This window comes from Colobus angolensis, unplaced genomic scaffold (genome assembly GCF_000951035.1).
Source record: "Colobus angolensis palliatus isolate OR3802 unplaced genomic scaffold, Cang.pa_1.0 Scaffold536, whole genome shotgun sequence".
NCBI lineage: Eukaryota > Metazoa > Chordata > Mammalia > Primates > Cercopithecidae > Colobus > Colobus angolensis.
Window position 1 is genome coordinate 35594 of NW_012118888.1, and position 23412 is coordinate 59005.

The 23412-nt window shown below is 48.0% G+C and overlaps 1 protein-coding gene across 1 annotated transcript; it reads left to right on the top strand.

The window, feature by feature from the left end:
- Positions 1-13717: 13717 nt before the first annotated feature.
- Positions 13718-14690, top strand: PNMA6A (paraneoplastic Ma antigen family member 6A). Its single transcript, XM_011961135.1, is given in 3 exon segments — positions 13718-13745; positions 13748-14038; positions 14041-14690. Coding segments are annotated over 3 exon segments (780 nt in total). The 3' UTR covers positions 14502-14690.
- Positions 14691-23412: the final 8722 nt, after the last annotated feature.

Consider the following 23412-nt stretch of genomic DNA (forward strand, 5'->3'; position numbering starts at 1 on the left):
CTTACAGTTCTGGAGGTCAGAAATCCAAAATGGGAAGTTCTAGGGGAAGAATCCTTGTCCTTGCCCCTGCAGGGCCAGTGAGCACAGAAGTCAGGGAGAGCAGAGACGAGAGCTCCTGACCCAGATTAGCAGAGCCTGGCCTTTGCCTAGGGGCCCCCAGAATCAAACAGGGAGCCATAAGGATGCCAGAAGTATCTCCTCACCTCATCTGCAGGACCCAGCCCTTGAGCAGGGTGTACAAGACTCAGCTCATTACCGCCTGTGCTGGCACAGTAACAGCCCCCAAAGATGTTCGTGGCCTAACCCCTGGAAGCTACACATATGTTACCTTGCATGACAATAGCGATCTGGCAGATGTGAGATGGGTGAGGAGATTATCCTGGATTGGCCAGGTCCTCATACTTGAAGGAAAAGGGTCCTTAAGTGAGGGACAGGTAGGAAGAAGAGTCAGTGTCAGAATGACGCCGCCAGACAAGGACACAACTGGACGTTGCTGGCCTTGAAGACAGAAGGAGCCATGAGCCAAGGAATTCAGGCAGCCTCAAGATGACAGGAAAGGCAAGGAAGAGGATTCTTCCCCTAGAACTTCCCATTTTGGACTTCTGACCTCCAGAACTGCAAGACGATAGATCTGTGTTGCTTGAGGCAGGCGGGCTTGTGATAATTTGTTACGGCAGCGACGGGGAACGAAAACACCACCTGCCGGCAGATGCACATCTGCACCACACTGCAGGGGTGGGGGTTGCTTTCACTGTGGTAAAATAGACATAACATTAAATTTACTATTTTCACCACTCTAACGTGTACAGCTCGGTGTCATTAAGTACATTTGCAATGTTGTACAACCACCATCTCCACCCAGTTCCAAAAATAATTTCATCATCCTCAGAAAGACTCCTCCTCCCATTAGCAGTCACGCCCCATTTGCTCCTCCTCCCAGCCCCTGGAAACCACGAATCCACTTTCTCTCTCTGTGGATTTGCCTCTCTGGGCATTTCATAGAAATGGCTTCCTATAATATGTGAACCTTTGTGACTGACTCCCTTGACTATTTTTTTTAATTGTAGTGAAATATGCATAACGCAAGATTTACCATTTTGACCATGTGCACACACACACACACAGACACAATTCTAGTGAACAACTGTTAGCCACGAGTGTCATTTCTTACTTCCTCGTATCTTAGAAGGTTTCATATACTGCTTTAAGTACCTGCCTGCATGTCACTTACCTATAAGGTAAGTATTATTGTTCCTGTTTTACAAATCAAAAGAGAGAGAGAGAGACTTAGAAAGGTTAAGTGGCCCAGGGAAACAGTTACTGAGAGATTCTTCAAGATTGCACTTTGCCTCCCTGGGCCACTTAACCCCTGACCTCAAATCATTCGCCTGCCTTGGCCTTCCAAAGTGCTTGGATTACAGGCATGAGCCACTGTGCCTGGCCTGTAGTTCTATGTTGAGAGAGATGACCCTCTTTCATGAATCATGACAGGTGCAGGCGGCATGTGGCAACGTGGAAAAAGAGAAATAGAATAGCCAAGAAACTGATACTCAGAAGATCATAGAAGAGGGCTCCAGTTTCATGGTTCCAAAGACTCCCTGAGTAGCCCCAGGACAATTCAACACCAACAGGATGAAAATCAACTCATCCCCCCACTGTGTGGTTTCTCCCATAGTCCCTGTCTCTGTTTGTGGCACCTTCCAACCCAAGTGCCAAGCTAGAAACAGTAGAGTCATCTGTTAACTTTTTCCTTTGCACTGCCAACCACATCCTGTCATCCTCACTGTCTCCAGTGAAGTGAGGGGCTGCCGTGACTACCTCTGACATGCACTGGAGGCATATTCCCCCTTGTCTTGGGGATTAACATTTGGCTCCTTGTTACTTATGCAAATTTCTGCAGCCAGCTTGAATTTCTCCTCAGAAAATGTGTTTTTCTTTCCTATTGCATCATCAGGCTGCAAATTTTCCAAACTTTTATGCTGTGTTTCCCTTTTAAAGCTGAATGCTTTTAACAGCACCCAAGTCACCCATTGAATGCTTTGCTGCTTAGAAATTTCTTTCAGCAGATACCCTAAATCATCTACCTCAAGTCCAAAGTTCTATACATCTCTTGGGTAGGGCAAAATGCCACCAGTCTCTTTGCTAAGATATAGCAAGAGTTACCTTTACTCCAGTTCCCAACAAGTTCCTCATCTCCATCTGAGACCACCTCAGCCCATATTTCATTGTCCATATCATTATCAGCATTTTGGTCAAAACCATTCAACAAGTCTCTCGGAAGTTCCCAACTTTACCACATTTCCCTGTCTTCTTCTGAGCCCTCCAAACTGTTCCAAACTCTGCCTGTTACCCAGTTCCAAAGTCATTTTCACATTTTTGGTTATCTTTACAGCAGCACCCCACTTTACTGGTACCAATTTACTGTCTTCATCTATTTTCACACTGTTGATACAGACATACCTGAGACTGGGTAATTTATAAAGAAGAGGTTTAATGGTCTCATAGTTTCATATAGGTGGGGAGGCCTCACAATCATAGCAGAAGGCGAAAGGCACATCTTACATGGTGGCAAGCAAGAGAGAATGAAAGATGCACATAAAACCATCAGATCTCGTGAGACTTATTCACTACCACGAGAACACAATGGGGAAATCTGCCCCCATGATTCAATTATCTCCCAACCAGATTCCTCCCACAGCACATAAATGGAACACAACACTTAAATGGAAGCTACAGTTTAAGATGAGATTTGGGTGGGGACACAGCCAAACCATATCAGCATCCCATGTTTGTGAACTGGAAGAAACACAGACAAGTCAGTGTAGATTCTTGTAATTGTCCCAAGGAGCCTCCCAGAATTTACCTTCTCCCACGCCAATCCTATCTTCCACCTGACCACTGAGCCTTCAGAAAAGCAAATCTTGTTGACATACAACTGCTTCAAAGCCTTCCAAAAATCTACACTCCCTATGGGACACAAGTCCCAAATCTTGAATATAGTCTCCTTAGTTCTTTGTGATTTGGAATCACACTCCTCCACAGCTGTCCCCAGAAGCCCCCATGCTCTGTCACTCCTGCAGACCTCTGAAAGCAAGCTATCCTTCATCCTATCCATTTATTTCACAAAACTCTACTGAGTGCCTACTATGTGACAGGCACTGTGCTAGGTATCATCCTAAAGAGTTGACCAGCTTCTGATGTAGGTAGTGCTCTACAAAGGACAAGATGCCAGGGAGGCACAGAACAAGAAGGCAGTGGTTGGAGATGGGAAAACAGGAAACTCAGGAGAGCTATGTGGACCCTGGGAAAAGCAGGTGGGATGAAAAAGATCCCAGGTAGTGTCTAAGAGTGAGTTTTTCAAGACACATAAGAGAAATTTGTAGGCTGTAAGTGGGTGATTCACTTCTCCACAGACATAAATACATCCATGGGACCTACCAGGCATTGTAGATAAGATGCGGAAACACTATGTGATTACGAAGTGTGGGAAGGAAGAGAGTCAACCATTGAATGGGGTGGATGTGGAGAAAAGCTTGAAGGAAACACCATGTCCCTGGCATGTGATACGCCAGAATTGAACATGGGGACATGAGGAGGGAAATCGTGTCCACTTGAGAAGGTTCTTTAAGGGTACTAAAGAAATGACACCTTCTAAAACTGCAGCAACTAGGTTGGCCCACCTCCCACCCCATAAAGATGTCAGGATGGTCCTGTGTGATGTCTAAGTCCCCTCCCCAGGACTAATGTAGGCCTAGGGTGTGTTTTGCTGACAGAACCTGGCTGTGTGACTACTCATTGTCCAGGCGAGGAGTATAGAAAAGGAGGCCATGGGGCCTGGTATAGACCAATGGGAGGGTTTGACATGGCAATGGTGACAGGGAATCCAAAAGCCCCTTGCACAGTTACCAAACAACCAATCCTCAACACCAGAAAGGAAAGAAGAGGAACACCCCTACAAGTCATGTCCATAGACGGGGTCAAGTTAAGATAACCCAAGCCAAGCTCCTCCTCTACTTCCCCATTGACTTCCCTCCCACAAGACTCCTTCCCTGTCCTTACCTGGACCAATCTCTCTTCAGCCTACACCCGATCTCATAAAATTTTCCTGATTACCAGAGTAATGCAGGATTGTTAAAAACATGTTCAAACCCCACAGAAGCATACAAAGTAGAAAGTAACCATCTTCTGTCACCTCAGCAGTAACTCCAACCAATTATTGGATGCAGGTCATTCAAAATTTCATTTTCTCTTTGTACCTGTGTTAATGCTGGCACACAATGCCTCTAGCTAGATCTACAGCTTTCGTCCCTAATACAGCGTTAGCTGTCATCCCACACAGGAATTTGCTTTACAAAACCCTTATTTATCTACCCTTTGCCCTTCCTTTTTACACTGGTTGTCACTGAAATTCTGCTTCCTGAGATGCTGGTAAACAGCAGCATCTATATACAATTTGAGTCAAACAACTGTGGCACTGTGTTACCTCCATGTAACCCTAGGTCCTACAAAAGTCAGAAGAACACAGCTCTGGTCTGGATAGTCCTTAAGGTCATGTGCTTTAGCCTACTCCTTCTTAGGTCCCATGTGTGCAGTGCCATAGACATAGTGTTACAATGAGGTGTTGACTTTCCACTACATACTCTAGGGTGTGGCCAAGCAACCATTGAGAAGATTAGTATGGATAGAAGGAATCCAGGTACTATTCATCATGACAATGGGAGAATGACTGCAAAGGCATTTTGGAGATTTTCAAAGCTGCCCCTCCAATCACAGGCCCAGAGTACCAGGGCCTCAGTTGAGGGCAGAATGGTTTAAAGCAAGGGGCCCTGGGCTCCTGTGGAACCTCAGGGTTCACTGTCCAGATGTGCCTCAGGTCTCTGCTCCCCAAATTCCAGTGTGGTGCACCTAAGCCACCCCTGCTGTGGCTGAGGCATGTCCATGTATGACTCAGGCCATCACTCTAGAGGGGACAAGTAATGAGTCCTGACAGTGTCAACATGGAAGTGACTCTGCAGGCACACACAGCATAAGAGCTGTGGAGGCATGATGTCCTCCACCTACATTCCATAGAATATCTCAAACAGCCTTGGGGCTCAGGCAGGGACCAGTCAAATGCATGGAAGCACTGTAGAGAGCCCCCACTAAGGCAAAGCTTAGTGGAGCTGTGGAAGTGGGATCACCCCTGAGATCTCAGAACTGTAGAGCCACCAGAGTGCAACTCCAGCCTAGGAAAACCACAGGCATGCAACTTCAATACATGAGAGCTGAAACATGCTCTGCGCCCAGCAAAGTCATGGGAACAAGGCTGCTCAAGGCCTTGGAGACCCCACCCCTACATCAGTGTGTCTGGAAAGTGGGACATGGAATCAAAGAATATTATTTTCAAGCCTTAAGATTTATGGTTGTTTCTTCTGTTGGGTTTTGGACTTGCTTGTGGCCTATTACTCCTTTCTTCTCTGCTATTTCTCCCTTTTGGGATGGGAATGTTTATCCTATGCCAGTCCTACCATTGTATTTTGGAAGTACATAATTTGCTTGATTTCACAGGCTCATACCTGGAGAGAAATTTACCTAAGGATGAAGCATACCTTAAGTCTCATCTATATTGTCAGGCCTCTGAGCCCAAGCTAAGCCATCGTAACCCCCGTGACCTGAACGTATACACCCTGATGGCCTGGAGCAACTGAAGAACAACAAAACAAGTGAAACAACCAGTTCCTGCCTTAACGGATGACATTCCACCATTGTGATTTGTTCCTGCCCCACCCTAACTAATCAACCGACCTTGTGACATTCCTCCCCTGACAATGAATCTCAGGAGCTCCCCATCGAGCACCTTGTGACCCCCTCCCCTGCTAACAATAGATATACACCTTTCACTGTAATTTTCCACTGCCTACCCAAGTCCTATGAGACTGCCCCTCTCCCGTCTTCCTTTGCTGACTCCTTTCTCGGACTCAACCCACTTGCACCCAAATGAATAAACAGCCTCATTGTTCACACAAAGCCTGTTTGGTGGTCTCTTCACATGGACATGTGTAACATTTGGTGCCGAAAAACCCGGAACAGCAGGAGTCCGATCCCCTGTCCTTGCCCTCACTCCATGAGGAGATCCACCTACGACCTCCGGTCCTCAGACAAGCCCAAGGAACATCTCACCAATTTCAAATTGGGTAAGCGGTCTCTTCACTCTCTTCTCCAGCCTCTCTTGCTACCCTTCAATCTCCCTGCCCTTCCAATTCCAGTTCTTTTTCCTCTCTAGTAGAGACAAAGGAGACACATTTTACCTGTGAACTCAAAAACCCCGACGTCAGTCACAGATTTGGGAAGACAGTCATCCCTTGGTGTCTGATCTCCACAGGGACACCTGCCTTGATCATTCACCCACACTTCCCTTTAAAAAAAAAAAAAATGCCTGCATTCGTCCAACTCGGTAGAGAGGCACAAGAGAACAAAGTTGAGGGCTGGTCATTTGGGATCTCTTTCAGGGAGTGGGTCAGATGCTGAGTACACATTTGGAGAATTCCTTAAAATAAGGAGACACAGTCCTATTAATCAGAAGAAGAAAGAGCATCAAACATGCAGTCCTGATTCTGATGGGAGGCAAAGCAGGCATAACTTCAAGAAGAAGAGGTGATAAAAACAGGAGAAGGCAGAATAATTTGGGGGGTAAGAGTCTGAAGGGGAAGTAAGGATAAGCTCCTGCTATGGAGTGAATATTTGTGTCCTCCCAATTCATATGTTAAAATGCTGTCCCCCAATGTGATAGTATTAGGAGGTGTGGCCTCTGGGAGATTATCAGGTTAGGAAAATGGAGCCCTCATGAATGTGATTAATGCCCTTACAAGAAGATGCAGGAGAGAGATCTCTCTGTCTTTCTGTCATGTGAGAACACAGCAAGAAGACAGCCAGAAAGTGGGCCCTCACCAGACACCGGATCTCCTAGCATCTTTATCTTGGACTTCCCAGCCTCCAGAAGTATGAGAAATAAATCTTTTTTTTTTTTTCTTTAAGCCACTTAGTCTACGGTAATTTGTTCTAGTTGCCTGAGCTAAGATAGCTTCTGAGTGCAAATAGAAGGGTATGCTTTAGAGAGGAAACTATAAGGAGTTGGTGAGTCTAGATGTCCAAGTTAAGGGCCAATGGTCCTGTAGGTCTCATGTCATTAAAAAGGGAGTCTAGGAAGGAAAAAAAAAAAAACAAGAAATAGACAATAAACACTTGGAAAAAGTTTTTTTTTTTTTCAACCTTTTAGAAATAAAAAATCAGTTTTCCCCCTTTCAAATTGGCAGAAATTAAAAACACAGTACATGCTGGTAAGGTATGGTGAGATATATATTCTAATGCTCTGCTGTAAAAGTATGAACTGGAAAAAACTTTTTGGTGAGCAATTTGTATATTGGATCAAGCACCTTGAAAATTCCTATTCTGGGATTTATTCTAGAAAGATAAAACAGCGTTGTGCAGAGAGATGTAAGTAGAAAGATGTTCATAGCAGTGTGGATAGTCACTGTGAAAGGAGGAAAGTAAAAAGTCTGACAATAGAAAATGATTAAATAAATTATATATCTAGATGATGAAATAGTCCACAGTCATTGTAGATCATGATTTTGAAGAATTTTTAATGACATGTGAAAACAGTTATGATATGAAATTAAACAAAAATTAATATACAAAATTATATACAAGTACATGGCATGATCTTTTCTTTATAGTTATATATATATAACTATACATATATGTATATACTTATATATGTGCATAAAGAAGTACTGGAAGGGAATACATCAAAATATCAGTTACTCTTCTCTAACAGGTGATTTTATTTGCTTCTTTCTTCTTTTCTAAAATGAACACTAGATACTTTATGATTAAAACAAAACCCATCAACAAGAGACATTATTTCTAAGTTTACAAATATGTAGTATAAGGTCATTCATTGCAGGGTTATTTAGAATAATGAAAATCTGGAAACAATCTAAAGAGCTATCAATAGTGGACAGGTTAAATAGATTATGATATGTTGATGCAGCAGAATACTACACAGTCACTAAAGAGAATGGATATTTGTCTATACCTATATATTATTAAGTGACATGGAAAAGATGTCCATGACACATGATTGAGGACAAAATAACAGGCAGAGGACCACAGCACACACAATAGTGTTTCCACATCTCCACAGATGATGGTGCGGAGCCAGTCTTGGAAGAATGCTCATTCAAACGTTGATAGTGATTGTCCCTGGGTAGTGGGATTTCAGGACTTTTGTGTTTTCTTTCTGTCTCTGTAATTTTTTTTTTAATTTCCAAAATGAGCATATATTATCTTTGTAATAAAGCGAATCTTATTGGGTAAAAAAAATCCGCTTGTTAAATCAGTGAATGAATGTCTTAAAAAACACTAGATACACAAATAGTTTTCTTTGTCACCCTCTTCTCACTCCTTTCTTTGGAGTGCCACCATTAAACATGCTATACTTGAACTGGAATGTAAACGTCAATGTCCTCTGAAGGAGAATGCAATGGAGAGCATCTCATCAGGATAAATGGTGAATGTGGGTAAGTACCAAAGGCCAACAGAAAGCCCATGCAACATTTACAATCCTTAAAATGTTCATTTTTTCTTGTAAGAATTGGAATTTCAAACTCTAATTCTATCTAGGGTCCCCAAATGGACAATTTTCACTCTTTTATGAATGGGTCAGGTATGAGCAATACAATGTAAATAGAATACCACTCTCACCAGCAGAACTTGAAAAAGCCCATGCACTCCTTCACTGACTAGAAAGGTGTTGATTTATCGGGCCTTCAGTCACTCACCTGGACAGAAGCCTCACAGCACTTATCTTTCCAGCATTCATGGTTCTTCTGCTGACTCTAACTGGGGTATCATCTCTGGTTTGGAAATTGGAATCTCTGGTTTGGGGTGGGGGAAATGGAGATTTAGCTCTTTGTGCTGGGACACAGTGGTGTCCTGGAGTTCCACTCCAGTCACTTGGTATGCAAGGGTAAAGGTTATTCTAGGAGAGCCCAGAATGTTCCAAGACTATCTCCACAGGGCTGAATGTGATTTCCAAGAAAGGCTGGAAGAAGGGATAAGGATGAGCATGGCAGCAGGGTCTGGGAAAATGTCAGCTACAAGAAACAACTGGATTTACACTCTTGGAAAGAAGCAGAATCTCGGATCATCTCAGATGGATCCTTGTAGGAGCACCCCTGGCCTAGAAGATCAGAGGACTGGGAGACCAAATCCTCCACAGCAGCTTAAGTAAGTTTATCAACAATTCCATTTGGTACTGGGCTTTCGACCAGAAAGAGAAACATAAATAATCTAATTTTGGCTGCCAAGGAAATGGAAATCTGACCCCTGGCTCTACAGCCCCAGCTCGGAAGGTCTATGGGAAGGAATGCTGTCCTTAACCAGGAAGATCAGGGGCCTGTACCTCACAAGCATCCCATTCCTCACTATAGCCTTTTGAGCAGGGCCCAAGTACAACCCTCTCCTGACGGAAGTCTAAGGGTACAGCTGTAAATATCACAGACTCCTTACAGACCCAAACCATTTCTACTTACTCTGAGCCTCCTCAGGGAGGGCTGGAGTTGGCAGCGTTGTAGGAAGAGGTGAAGATGGACAGGAGGTGGTCTAAAAGTATTCAAGGGACCCTCTGCACCAGTTCAATGCCAACTGAGCACCTAGTGTGTGCCAGGCTAAGTGCTTCACTCCGTGGGAGCCATACAAAGGAGTAGACACACCTCTGCTCCTGAGAAGAAAGTCATTTCATTAGGAAGAAAAGAGTTAAGGCAGATTCCAGTGATCCCCTATGTGCTAGCATAGAGAAATGGGAAATTCTTTCAGAGGCAAAAACAAAACAAAACAAAAAAAACCCTAGCTTGATTTGCCCCTGGATGTATACTGAGTGCTCTAACCCCAGCCCTAGTTGTACACTGAGTGCTCCAACCACAGTCTTAGGTGCACATGAGTACTCCACCCCAGCCATAGGTGTACACATGAGTGCTCCAAACCCAAACCTAGGTGTACAATGAGTACTCCAACCACAACCTTAGGTGTACACTGAATGTTCCAACCACAGCCCTAGGTGCACAATAAGTGCTCTAACCCAAGCCCTGGGTGTACACTGAGTACTCCAGCCCCAGCCCTAGGTTTATATTGAGTGCACCAATACCAGCCTTGGGTGTACACTGAGTGCTCCAACCACGGCCCTAGGTGCACAATTAGTGCTATAACCCCACTCCTGGGTGTACACTCAATGCTCCAACCCCAGCCCTGGGTCTATACGGAATGCTCCAGCCCCAGCCCCAGGTATATACTGAGTGCTCCAACCGCAGCCCTAGGTGCACAATGAGTGTTCCAATCACAGCCCTAGGTGTACACTGAGTGCTCCAGCCACAGTCCTGGGGTGTACACTGAGTGCTCCCACCCCAGCCCTAGGTGTACACTGAGTATACTCCAGCCATAGCCCTAGGTGTACAATGAGTGCTTCAGCCCCACTCCTAGGTGTATGCTGAGTACTCCAACCCTAGCCCTAAGTGTATTCTGAGTCCTCCAACCCCAGCTCTCCACCTGCCTGAGACATGTTTGTCTGGTGAATGATAAAAGCAATTTGAGCAGGAAAGCCCTGAGTACAAAGTCAACTGGCTAATTTTATGGTACAGGCCGTATGGTGGAGCAAGAATGAAGGGAGAGAAGTGGGGTAGAGAGATGGTGATTCTGGGTGAATGAGAGTGGCTTGATAGAAGAGGTTTTCTCTTAAGGAGGGCGAGACTTGGATAGGATGCTTCATATCTTTGGTCCACGGCACCAGCAGTCCTTGCAGAAGGGATTCAGTACCCTTCACTTCCACTGCTCCAAGGGGAACTATCCCAACTGCCCTGGGCTTCATCTAGCTTTCTATTGGATTACTGCCACTGCCTTGTGACTGGTCTTCCTGCAACCTCCAGTCTCACATTCTACCATTCCATTGTCTACATTACCACCAGGGTGACCCTTCTGAAATGCAAACCTAGGGCACAGCAGGTTTCTGTCTAACAACGTCTGTAGGCACACCTAGGATGAAGTCAAATTCCTTCAAGTGGCATTCTAGACCTTTCTCAGTCTACTTGTCTGGCCTCATTGCCTCCCACTCCTGATCCTGTAGACCCTATGCTCTAGGAAAACTGTCCTTTTCACTGTTCCCTGAATGCATTATGCTCTTTTATGTCTCCAATGTGTTTGCACTCATCTTTAAAACCCTGCAAGTTCAAAGGCAATTACCATCCAGTCCTAAAAATGCCCCCACTGTCTTCTCAGGGTTTTAAAACATCTAGAAACTCAAAATTATACGTATACATGAAAAAAAAGAGACTATGATGACAAAAATAGATATCCAAATGGACAAAAACTAGAAGGAAATACACAAATTTGAAATCACCCATGTTAAGTAATCGGGTTACGAACAATTTGTTTTTCTTCTATGAGTTGTTAGTGTTGTTGAAACATATTGTTTAATAATTAAAAAGGACAGGGCAGGTGCAGTGCCTCATGCCTGTAATTCCAGCGCTTTGGGAGGCTGAGACGGGTGGATCACCTGAGGTCAGGAGTTCAAGACCAGCCTGGCCAACATGGTGAAACCCTGTCTCTACTAAAAATACAAAGATTAGCCAGGCGTGATGATGGGTGCTTGTAATCCCAGCTACTTGGGAAGCTGAGGCAGGAGAGTCATTGCTTGAACTCAGGAGGTGGAGGTTGCAGTGAGCCGAGATTGCGCCACTGCACTCCAGCCTAGGCAAGTGAAACTCCACCTCAAAAAAAAAAAAAAGGAAAAAAAGAAAGAAGGAAAGAAAGGAAAAGGACAACAAGCAATGACATGCTAAATGATATCAAGGACTTAAGAGTCCATTTTCAGGACAAGTATTCAAGTGAAAGAACAAAGTAGACTGGATTGACCACAGACACCCTCACAGAAGAGAAGAGTCGTGAGTAAGCAGTGGGATTCAGAGGCAGGGGACAGGGGCTCTGAGCTAGCAGATGGCCTGAACCACATCACAAAGGATGGAATGAGTGGCAGGCTTGTGCTCCAGACAGACAACCAAGATTGCTGCCTATAAAAAGGGAGTCAAGGCCCAGAACAGGCTGGCCCTAGGAGTACAGGCAAATTCATGGAAGTCAGACATCTCCTAGACAAGAGATGATCTGATCATACTTGGTATCTGGAATTGCCACCTGTGTGGTTGGTACCTGAGAACACACCACAGGTGCTAGAGCCTTGGGAGCTTCTAGAGGAGCTCACTTTTTCAGAGCTGCACTCTGGGGTTCCAGTCATTTCTACAGGAGCAGACAAGGAGTCCCGGGTTCAGCAAGCCCCGTTCCCCACAAGCAAACAGAGGAGGCCTCAGTCCCTGTGTCCCCAAAGGCCAATAAGTAAAAGTGAACAAACCAGTCCCCAAGAAGAAAAGACTAAGGCTAGTGCTGTGAGGTTAATACTGGCCAACATGCTTATATTACACAGCTGAATTTTCTTGTTGTATTATAAATGCAATTGAAAACACAATTTTATACATGGGGATATTAAAAACTAAGGAGGTGTATCCTCTCTAGTCCATAAAATGCAACTTAACTCCATTTGTTCTAATGTCTGTGAAAGAACTGATTCCTTTACGCTACATCTCTCTCAGTTTCTGTGTTTTGGGTGTGTAGGCCATGCTTAACAAATGAGCATCAATGATGTAAACTAGTAATCTGTCTTATTCAGACATCAGGGCCTCTTAAGTCCTTGCACCAGTTCATTCCTCCAAACACAAGCAATGAAGATGAAGGAAACCTGAAACCTACTCATTTTTTTTCTGTTCTAAATCCACTTACCTGGTTTTGAAAAGACCTGCTTACAGTGACATTGTTAGGCTTGTAGATCTTATATACAATATAATTTTTTTAAGTTTGCTACTTTGAAAATTTGCCTGAATTTCTTAATTTGAAAACTTACCTAAAATCTCTGGAACTAAATGCTTTCTTTATTGTGACTAAAACAACAGTAAAAGATGAAACTCTCTCCAGCCTGTTTTCCTGATATCTGGTGAAAACAGGTAGCTGGCACCACAGAGTAACCAACTGTTTCCTTGGGGTGTCTGCACAGGCCTGAGCAGGCTGCAGCCCATGACTGGACAAAGGAAAACCCTCCAGGAATCCAGGAGTGACCACCTGCGCTAACTGGCCAGAAAAAAAGTGGGGGCTTTTTGTCTTTTTTATTTTACATATTGGCATGGTTCAGCTAATTCAATCTTTGAAACCTTTCTAATGTGCTAAATAATGGATTACTGGAGGGCTTTCTAAGGCCAGCTAATGGTTTCTCACTTCGGTCACATGGGGACCATTATTATGCTAGCCTTCCAAGTAAAAACAAAACATCGGGTCACTTTGGATCTTCCCTCCTCCACACACCCTATAGTCTTATCCTAAATTACCACTATGACAGAGCAACCTTCACCTGCAAATTTTCCCCACTTCCCAATGCCTACACTATTGTCCAGTGATATTGGTAGCCAAGGGTGTGGACACCAACTTTGAGGACATTGTACTCAGTGAAAGAAGCCAGACACAAAAGGACAAAGAGCATAGGATTCCACTCACAGGAGGTCTCCAGAGTGGTCAAATCCATAGAGACAGAGAGTAGACTTCTGGGTGCCTGGGTCTGGGGAAGAAGTTGGGGAGTTGGTATTGAATGAGGACAGGTCAGGCGGTCCAGCCTTGGTGGAGACCGTGAGGTACCAGGGCCTGGGCGTGTTTTCCGGGAGGGACCAGCCAGCCCCAGGGGAGGAGTCCTTTGAGGTCTGGCTAGACCACACCACCGATATGCTGCATGTGTGGCAGGGGTTCTCCGAAAGGGAGAGGAGGAGGCTGCTGGAAGGCTTGCTTGGGACCGCCCTGCAGCTCGTGCCCGCACTCCTGGCATAGAACCCCGCCAGGACGGCCCAGGACTGTCTGGTGGCCCTGGCCTAGTTGTTTGGAGACAACGAGTCCCAGGCAACCATCCGGGTGAAGTGTCCGCTCAACAGCAGTCAGGCCAGCGTCTCTCGGCTTTCGTGTTGCAGCTGGAAGTCCTGCTGCAGAAGGCCATGGAGAAGGAGGCCCTGGCAACAGCATCCGCCGACCGCGTGCGCCTGAGGCAGATGCTCACCAGGGCCCACCTTACTGAGCCTCTGGATGCAGCACTGAGGAAGCTGAGAATGGCCGGGAGGTCTCCAAGTTTCCTGGAGATGCTGGGGCTCGTTCGGGAGTCTGAGGCATGGGACGCCAGTCTAGCCAGGAGCATGAGAGCCCAGGCACAGCAAGCGGCTGGTGCCTGGGCTGATGCCCAGGTTGTTGCCAGAGCCAGCACTAAAGTAGAGGCGGTCCCAGGAGGTCCTGGCTGGGGACCAGAGGGCCTCGTCCAGGCAGTGGGCCAGGAGGCTGAGGAGCTCCTCCCGGAGGGGCTCAAGCTGATCCTGGAGGAATGCGATAACTAGGTTGGGGCTGGGGAGGCAGCCCAGCGCGAGTCCTCCCTGGACAAATAGGCTCCGAGGACTCCTGGGCCTCCTCCCCTCAGGCAGCAGCGCCCTGGAGACAGGCAGAGGTGGGACCAGGGCCAGTCCCTCACCCCACATGGGGATCAAGGGTCCCCCACTTCCCCCCAGGGGGCCCTGGCCACCACCACCTTCCCGGCAACACCTTCCCGGTCACCTTCCCAGTGACCCAGATGACCACGTTTGATACCAAATGGGGTGGGGGAAGGTGCCCCTCCAGTGCACCCAGTGCCGCACCCAGCCCCAGCCCCAAATGCTCCTGTCTCTGGGGGGACCAGCCTGGAGGGATCCCTGAGCGGCCAGCCACGGCCTGGGTGGGGGCACCTGAAGATGTCCACCCCCTACCTCTTGTCCTGTTTTGGGAGACAAGCTCCTTGCTGAATCACAGCCCCAGAGTGTTTGTCTATGACCCTATGGATGGACGTTCAGGTCCTTCCCACTGTTTGGCTGTTGCAGACACTGCTGCCCGTGGTATCCCGCATGCCTGTCTGAGCCACCACCGTCAGCGAGAAAGGCTCTGGGGTGCACAGCCGGCAGTGGCTCTGCTGGGACTTGGGCTGTGCCCATCAACGCCACGACCAAGCATTGCTCATCTGTGACCTCCGGTGCCTGGCCGAACCCATGTTCCCTCCCACTGGCAGCGTGGGAGCGGTCCTGGGTTCCCACAGCCCGAGCAGCCTTTGGTCTTGTCCAGCCTCGCTCACTTGCCCATCCCACAGGGAGAGACACCACCTCATCGCTGTGTGCCTTGCGTTTCCCCGATGGGTGACGAGGTCTCTCACTGGCTGTTCCCGGTTCCTCTTCTGTGAATCTCCTTTGCTCCTTTCCTCCTCATCTTACAGATGACAGGCATCATCAGCCCATTTCCAGGAGAAAGTTCCTAGCGTCAAGATCGAAGCCTTTCTCCTTCTGTGATGCAAGCCATGGCCAGTCTATCATGTTGCCCAGAAGCAGGTCGCATTGAAGTGGGCCTCACAATTAGACTTTGGCTCACCCGTATGGTTGTGAAATGTTTCAGAATCAGGATGGAGTCACTTGTTGTTCAAGCAAACAAAAATCCAAAAACCTGACAAATAGAGCTGTGGAGGGCCATGGAGGCAGGGTTCCCATGCACGAATGCCTGATAACAAAAGCCATCACAGAAGACTGCAAAACCCACAAATTCGCACAAAGGCTGTTGCAACCTGACACAAATAATGCTTCTGCGAGGACACCTGCCCAGCAACTTCCTGTCCAAGTCCCTGACCAATGTTACCCTTGTTATTCATCCTTGTAGCCAAAGATCGTTATCTCAAAACAATTATGTAATCCTCTTCACTTTTCCTGAAAAACCTTTGTCTTCCTTTTCCCTGCCTGAATATGCACATAGTTCACTAGGGCGCACGCGTCCCCACTGCAATGCCTGTTTCTGAATAGATACCATTTTCTTATAGGGAGGCTCCCTCTCTGTGTGGTACTTAGGTTGGCATGGCTTGCTCCCCAGGCTTTTCTACCTCCCAGGTAGTAAACGTGAGGTCAGCGAAGAAACGCATGTCTTCTGCCACAAAGCAGCCTCCCTGGTTGGCCTCGTGTGTCCAGTCCTCCCAGGCACCCCCCGGTCCCCCCGCCCCAACGCTTCTCCCCCTTGAGGGCCAAGACTGCTTGTTCTCATTCAGGCAAACTGCTGCTCTTTACCTCTGCTGTGAGAGTGTCTGTCTATCGAACCTTCAGTGTTAGACTTGTCACAGCTTACACCACACATTGTCCTCTCTCTTGTTTTCAGTCGTGATTTTTCTGGAGTCCTTCTTCAGAGAGAGCACGGAACCCCCCTGGCCGGCCCCTGCCCTGGGAACATCTGTGGGTCTGGTGTCTCCAACTGGCCCAGTCGGCCCACAGGCCGGCTCTCAACTAATTTCCTCTGTTTTCGGTCTTGTCTCTTCCCAGTCTCCTTCCTTCTGCACCTGCTGACTCCAAGTCCAGGACGCTCCAGGACGCCCATTGCCCCCCGCTAACCCCGGCCAAGGCTGGGCTGTGACACCTCAACTATCTTTCTTTTGTCAGTCCTCTGTCCCCGTTGTCTCCACCTCTCAGCACAGTTGACTCTCCTTCCTTCTCAAAACCATTTCCTTTCTCAACTTCTTCCTCTCCCCCACCCCACTTTTGGGCTGACCTCCTCCCTCTCTACCTGCCTCTCTGCCCTTGGACCTTCCTCCTCCTCCTCCTACTTTGCTGGGTCTAAGCGTGGTGGGGGTGGGCTCCTAGCCTCAACCTCCAATGAATGCTCTGTCTCTGGATATGACCTGTCTTCCAAGCTCCACACGCACTCATCCATCTGCCCACGTGGATGCCCCGTGGACATTTCAGAGCTCAGATGTGTTCAAACCGGGGGGCTTCGTCCCCTTCACGTCCACTGTCCCCAGGCTTCCCCCTCTGTGCAAAGGGCTCTGCCTTCTACCTGGTGACTCAAACAAAGCAGCCAGGATTCTCTCCCCTCTCCTTTGTTCCTCACTCCCAAATCTAACCCATTATTGGATTCTGTTGACTCTGGTCTAAGACTGCTACCCTTCTCATCACCGTGGTCCTTGGTCCTCCCTGTCTCCTGTTCTTCCCGCCTCCACTCTGCTTCCTGCCTGCTCCACCAACACCCCCTCAGCAGCCAGGGTGATCTTTTTGCAACACCACCAGACCCTGCTCCTCCCTGTGGCACCCCATCTCCTTAGAGTAATCTCAAAGCCCCCATCCTGGTCAAGAGCACCCCGACGTCGCTCCTGGGGATCTGGCTTCCTCTGATGCTCTCCTTCCCTCCCCAAAATCCACCCCGTGTCGCCATGCCCCCATCTCCTCTCACCACACTCCTGCCAATCTGGCCTGTTCAGCTGACCCCGCAGCACAGGGCTTGTTCCCACCTTCGGCCTTTGCCATCCCTCCTTCCTTTGTGTGAGCCATCGGCCCCAAGAACCTTCTGTGGCAGCAGCTTCCTCCTGTTCTTCCTCTTCCTCCTCACCCTCCTCCTCCTCTCCCTCCCTCCCCCTCCTCCTCCTCCTCTCCCTCCTCCTCCTCCTCCTCCTCCATGTCTCAGCTGAACTGTCCCCTCCTCCCATAGGCCCCCTCTGCTGGGACACACAAATCACATGCCCTCCGTTTATATTCTCATATTCTTATTGGCAGCATCAGTACATGTGTCGGCGCGTGAGAAATGCTGGTCTGAGTCTTTGCTTTTGGGTATCAGGGGCTCCCTCCCCAGATGGCAAGCTAGAGCCCCAGAAGGTGAGGTGGACTTGCCGGTGTGTCTAGCCCATTTGTACTGCTGTAGCAAGATACCTGAGACTGGGTAACTTGCAAAGAACAGAAATGTATTGCTCCCAATTCTGGGGGCTGGGAAGCTCAAAGTCAAGGCACTGAAGACTGGGAAACTTACAAAGAACAGAAATTTCTTGTTCCCAATTCTGGAGGCTGGGAAGCCCATGATCAAGGCACCAGTAGGTTCAGCGTCTGGTGGGGGCTCAGGCAGACTCCCTGGTAAAGGTAAAGGAATTGTACAGGTGGCCCCTGCTTGGTTTGGCTTCCAGAGTCTTCCATCTTTTTTGCTTGGTCCCTCTGATTGCCAGCAGCAGGCACTGCACAGAGCCAGCATGCCCAGCAGATGTTGGACACCTGAAGGGATAAACACACACTGCACTCACAAGCACTGCACCTCACAAGCACCGCACTGTGAGGTAGCACTTGACTGGAGATGCTGCCATCAAGATTCATAGAAGGCTCTGGGTTGCTTGGTGGCCAGACGCCTCCATAGAACACCTGCTGTAGTACTGGCTCTTGAGAACCAAGTCCCAAGGACAGCCAGCCTTGCTGAGTGCCTCCAACACAGACCTGGATGCAGAGGAGGTCTCCTTGTGTGTTTCTCCCCACCTGGCTGCCTCCCAGCTGGCTGACCGCGGACGTGTCCCTTAGAACCTCCACAGGTTGAGTGGGAGCATTGTCTGCTCCCGAACCAGAAAGGGCTTCTTTGCTGTGCACCACAATGTCCGAGGGCTCAGACTCTGTACAACCAACGGAAGCCCTCCTGTGTCCTCCAGGGACAGCCTGGGGCTCCTCTCTACTGTCCTATCTCAGGCAGGGCCAAAGCTTCCCAATCTGTGGCTTTGGGCCAGCTCCCCACCGGCGGCGGTGGGCTCTGACTGCTCAGAAGCCTCCTTTCCCCAATGCCCTCTTTGATTCTGCTCCCAACGGCTCTCTGCCCTGCCCAGAGCCCACAACAGGCCCCTGGGCGGCCAGGCTAGCACCTGCCTCCTGCCATATGACCCTGCCGTTCCCTGACTGGCTGCCCCCACCTGGGGCAGGGGGAGCGGTACTTCCTCAGCTTTTGTCTGACTGTGCCCCACCCCTCACACACCGAAGCACATACACACACACACACACACACACACATGCATGCACACACACGCACGCGCACGCACACACAGCCTGCCCTGCCCCTAGCCTGCCCTCTGCAGCCTCACAGGTGCAGGTGGCTCCTTCCCAGCTAGCAGGGTTTTCTGAGGGACAGCCCGATGTGGCACGCCATGCTTCCCAGACTCAGGGTCCTGCTGGGCTGAATAAGTGTAAGCTTGTTCTCCGTTGGTCCTTGACACAGCTGTTTGCCTGTGGCACAGTCTTCAACTCGTTGAAGTCCCTCTGGAGGAGTGTGGGTGGGGTGTTGGGGGTGGAGGCTGGTGGCAGTGGGCTGGGTGGTGCCATGGGGCTTGGAGCACAACTGCATTGGTGGTCAGTCCTCTCTGCCTAGGTTCGGGATTGAAATGGCCTTCATAGTAAGCTCAGCCCCGTGCTTGCTCCCAGTGAGCTTGCCTGCAGCTAGATGCCATCACCATCTTTCCTCCCACAGCTCCCTTCCAGCTCCCTTCCTTCCCATGTGTGCCACTGGCTCTCCCAACCCATGGGGCACACTCACTCTCCTCCGAAGTAGGCAGTGTCATCTAGGCATGACTGGCCCTTTTCGCCAGGAGTCCAGGGATTCCTGTCAGAGACCCGTGCTTCTGCTCATTCTGCCCTCGAGCCTGCCAGGCCTCCTCACTTTGATTTTGGAGTCTGGATGATGACTCAGCAGTCAACCACCATTCATGGGCAGGGCCATGGTTTCCAGGAGAGAAACCTGCAGATGGCTGCACCCTGGTTCCAGGGACTCGTGTCCCTGTCCTCTCCTGAGGAACTTCGGGGTCCTGGCTTCCCAGGTGCTCTGTGGGTTGAATGGTGTCTCATATCACATATCAGAGTGAATTTTGGAACCATGGTTGCCAAGGAAATATCATGGTTTGGCTGAAGTTGGCCCCATAAGTGTTCTGTGCTGTGTTTTTCTGTTGCCTGCTTCCAAATTGCTCTGTGAAGGTTAGGCCGTTCATCTGTGTCCTTTGGTTGGTTCTGTGGAAGGTAGTTTCCTCGTTGGTCTAGTTAGCCACAGAAACAGATGCCTACGAGTTTCTCAAATCATGAGTTTGTGAGGACTGGGCAGTGATCAAGTTTCCTGGGGCATGCCACAATAAATTTTCCCTGTAGGCAAGACTTTAGGAGCAATCCAATAGGATACTTGTTTGAGAAACAGTCATAGCTCACAGCAAGTTGCCTGCTTGAAGCATGGGCCTACGCTGTGAAGGTCTGTTGGAGCTGAGCATATCAATGTTCTCTAAAGGGGTAGAACTAATGGGATATATACATGTACACACACATACACACACATAAGGGAGTTTATTAAATATTAACTTACATGATCACAAGGTCTGTGATAGGCTGGCTGTAAGCTCGAGGAGCAAAGAGAGCCTGTCTGAGTCTCAAACATGAAGAACTTGGAATCCAATGTTCGAGGGCAGGAAGCATCCAACATGGGAGAAAGATGCAGCCTGGGGCGCTAGGTCAGTGTCTCTTTTCACTTTTTTCTGGCTGCTTATATTCTAAACTCGATGGCAGCTGATTAGATTGTGCCCACCCAGTTTAAGGGTGGGTCTGCCTTTCCCAGCCCACTAACTCAAATGTTAATCTCCTTTGGCAACACCTTCACAGACACACCCAGGAACAATACTTCGTATCCTTCAATCCTATCAAGTTGACAGTATTAACCATCATACTGAGCTGGGCTGAACTGTGCCTCCTTGAGGACATAACACACTTTCTGGTAGAAATAAGGCTTTTAAGGGTGTCAGCTCAGAGAAGAGAAGGCAGCCAGCAGCACGTGGCCTCCAGAAGATCCCAAGCCCTCCCTCTTGTGACATAATGTGACCCAATGGCCTGGAGTTTTGGATGGAGGGATGGGAAGAAGGTGAGTAGTGCTAGCTGACAAGAGCCACGTCTGGGGACTTTTTGATGATCAGTCAAAACTGCAGTTTCCCATGGGGGAAGTGTGGCTAAAGACTGGAAAGAGACCCTGTCCAACAGAAATCTCCTTGTCTCCTGACTCTGGTGTCTCTCCAACCTCAGCAGATGAGAGCACTCAGTAGTCCCTGGATTTAGCCAACACCTCAACCTCTATAGCCACCTCTGGTGTATACAAATGCCCCCTCCAAGCTATCCCTAACACTGCTTCCTCGCTGACTTTTCTAGTTCACAGACAGGAGCAGGTCATTCCTATCCTTCACAAATCTCAGGGCAGTGGTCATTCCCTGAACACCCAGGTGCCTTGCTGCACTTCTAGGGCAGAAGTCCACAGTCGTTAGCAAAGTACTTAGCACTACAGACCCTTCGTGGCCCTGTCTGACCTCCCTATGGAGCTACTGTCTTCTCCTTGCCTCTCCATCCATCACCCTGGGACCCAGCCACAGTAACTTTCACTACAGCCTCCTAATATCTACTGATCATTCAACCCCATTCACCAAAGAGTGAGTGCCTTGGCTGTGGGGAGCTCACCAGGACTGCAAGTTTTGAGAGAAGGGAAACAAATGATGTAGGGTCAAAGATCATCCCAGATATTGGCTTAGATGCACTTTACAGTCTATGGCAAAGCAAAGGAAGAATCCAAACAGCATGTGTCATTCTTACTGAGTTGTGAAATTGAATGCACTGGGGTTTCTAGAATTTGCAGTCACTGTACAGAAGAGAAGGGAAATGAGCAAAGAAAGAGCTCCAGAGAACCTCACAAAGTTCCCACTGAGTCTTTGGCTGCACACTAAGCTCTGCTCAGATAGAGACACAGCAAGGTTGAGCACAGAACACCTCTAAAGCTGTGAGTTGGACAATTGTCAAAGCTCACACAGTGTTCAGAGATGTTCAATTTCCCATCAGCCACAGTGGAGAGACCACACTGAAATAGCTGGGCATTCAGTACAGAGCCCAGAAATGCCACACCTCAGGAGCAAGTCTAAGGTAGAATGAGAACCCACATTTAAAAAGTTTAAAAACAAGGCTTCAAAGGCTTATGCCGGTCTGTAAGTAAACAAACTGCCTGGAACAACTCAACACAGAATTAATGGAAACAACAAGACCAAGGTATTTTACATCCTAACCTAAAATATCCAGCTTTTACACGAAAACTTCTAGACATGGGAAGGAGAAAAATGTGATCCACACCAAGGAGAAAATGTTTCAATAGGCCCAGAAATGGTAAGGACAATGGGATGAGCAGATGAGAACTTAAAGACAGCTATTAGAAGTAAATGTATTGTTCCAGAATTGAAAGAGAAACATGAAAATAATGAAGAAATGATTAAGGAAGGATCTCAACAGAAAAATGACACCTATAATGGAGAATCAAATGGAAACTTTAGAAGTGAAACATGTAGAAGAGAGGAGCCCTGTGATAGACCCACAGGTACAAAGTCAAACATATTTTGACCAACACTATAAATAAAATCAATGTCAAAAGGAAAGTCCTTTCAAATGCATCTTGACCCCACACCAAAAACTAATTTGGGTACTTTTTTTTTTGAGACAGGAGCTGGCTCTGTCACCCAGGCTAGAGCTCAGGCTCAATCTCCTGGGCTCAAGAGATCCTCCTACCTCAGCCTCCCTAGTAGCTGGGATAATAGGCATGCACCACCACACCCAGCTAATTTTTGGGGGTTTTTTGTTTGTTTTTGTTTGTGTGTTTGTTTGTTTTTTGAGGCTAAGGCTGGTCTCAAACTCCTAGGCTCAGGCAATCCTCCTGCCTTGGCCTCCCAAAGTGATGGGATTACAGGTGTGAGCCACTGCACCCAGCTAATATAGGTACATTCTAAGACCTAAATGCAAAAGCTACAACTGCAGAGGTTCTAGAGGAAAACAGATCAATATGTTTGTAAATGTGGACCAATGAAAGATATCTAGGCAGGACCCAGGCAGTGGTCATTGTAAAAAGAAACAAATGATGCAATGGACTTCATCATGATTAAACCCATCTGCTTATGAACAGACACTATTAAGAATATGCATAAGAAAGACACAACTGGAGGCCGGGCGCGGTGGCTCAAGCCTGTAATCCCAGCACTTTGGGAGGCCGAGACGGGCGGATCACGAGGTCAGGAGATCGAGACCATCCTGGCTAACATGGTGAAACCCCGTCTCTACTAAAAAATACAAAAATCTAGCCGGGCGAGGTGGCGGGCGCCTGTAGTCCCAGCTACTCGGGAGGCTGAGGCAGGAGAATGGCGTGAACCCGGGAGGCGGAGCTTGCGGTGAGCTGAGATGGGGCCACTGCACTCCAGCCTGGGCGACAGAGCGAGACTCCGTCTCCAAAAAACAAAAAACAAAAAAAAAAAAGAAAGACACAGCTGGTAAAAAGTGCTCCCGGCACATATATCAAAGTACTTCTATCCAGAGTATTTTAACAACTTGCACAACTCTAATAAAATAATAATAATAAAGCCAGGTAAAACTAGGCACGGGACTTGAACAGGCACTTCACTAAGGAAGACAG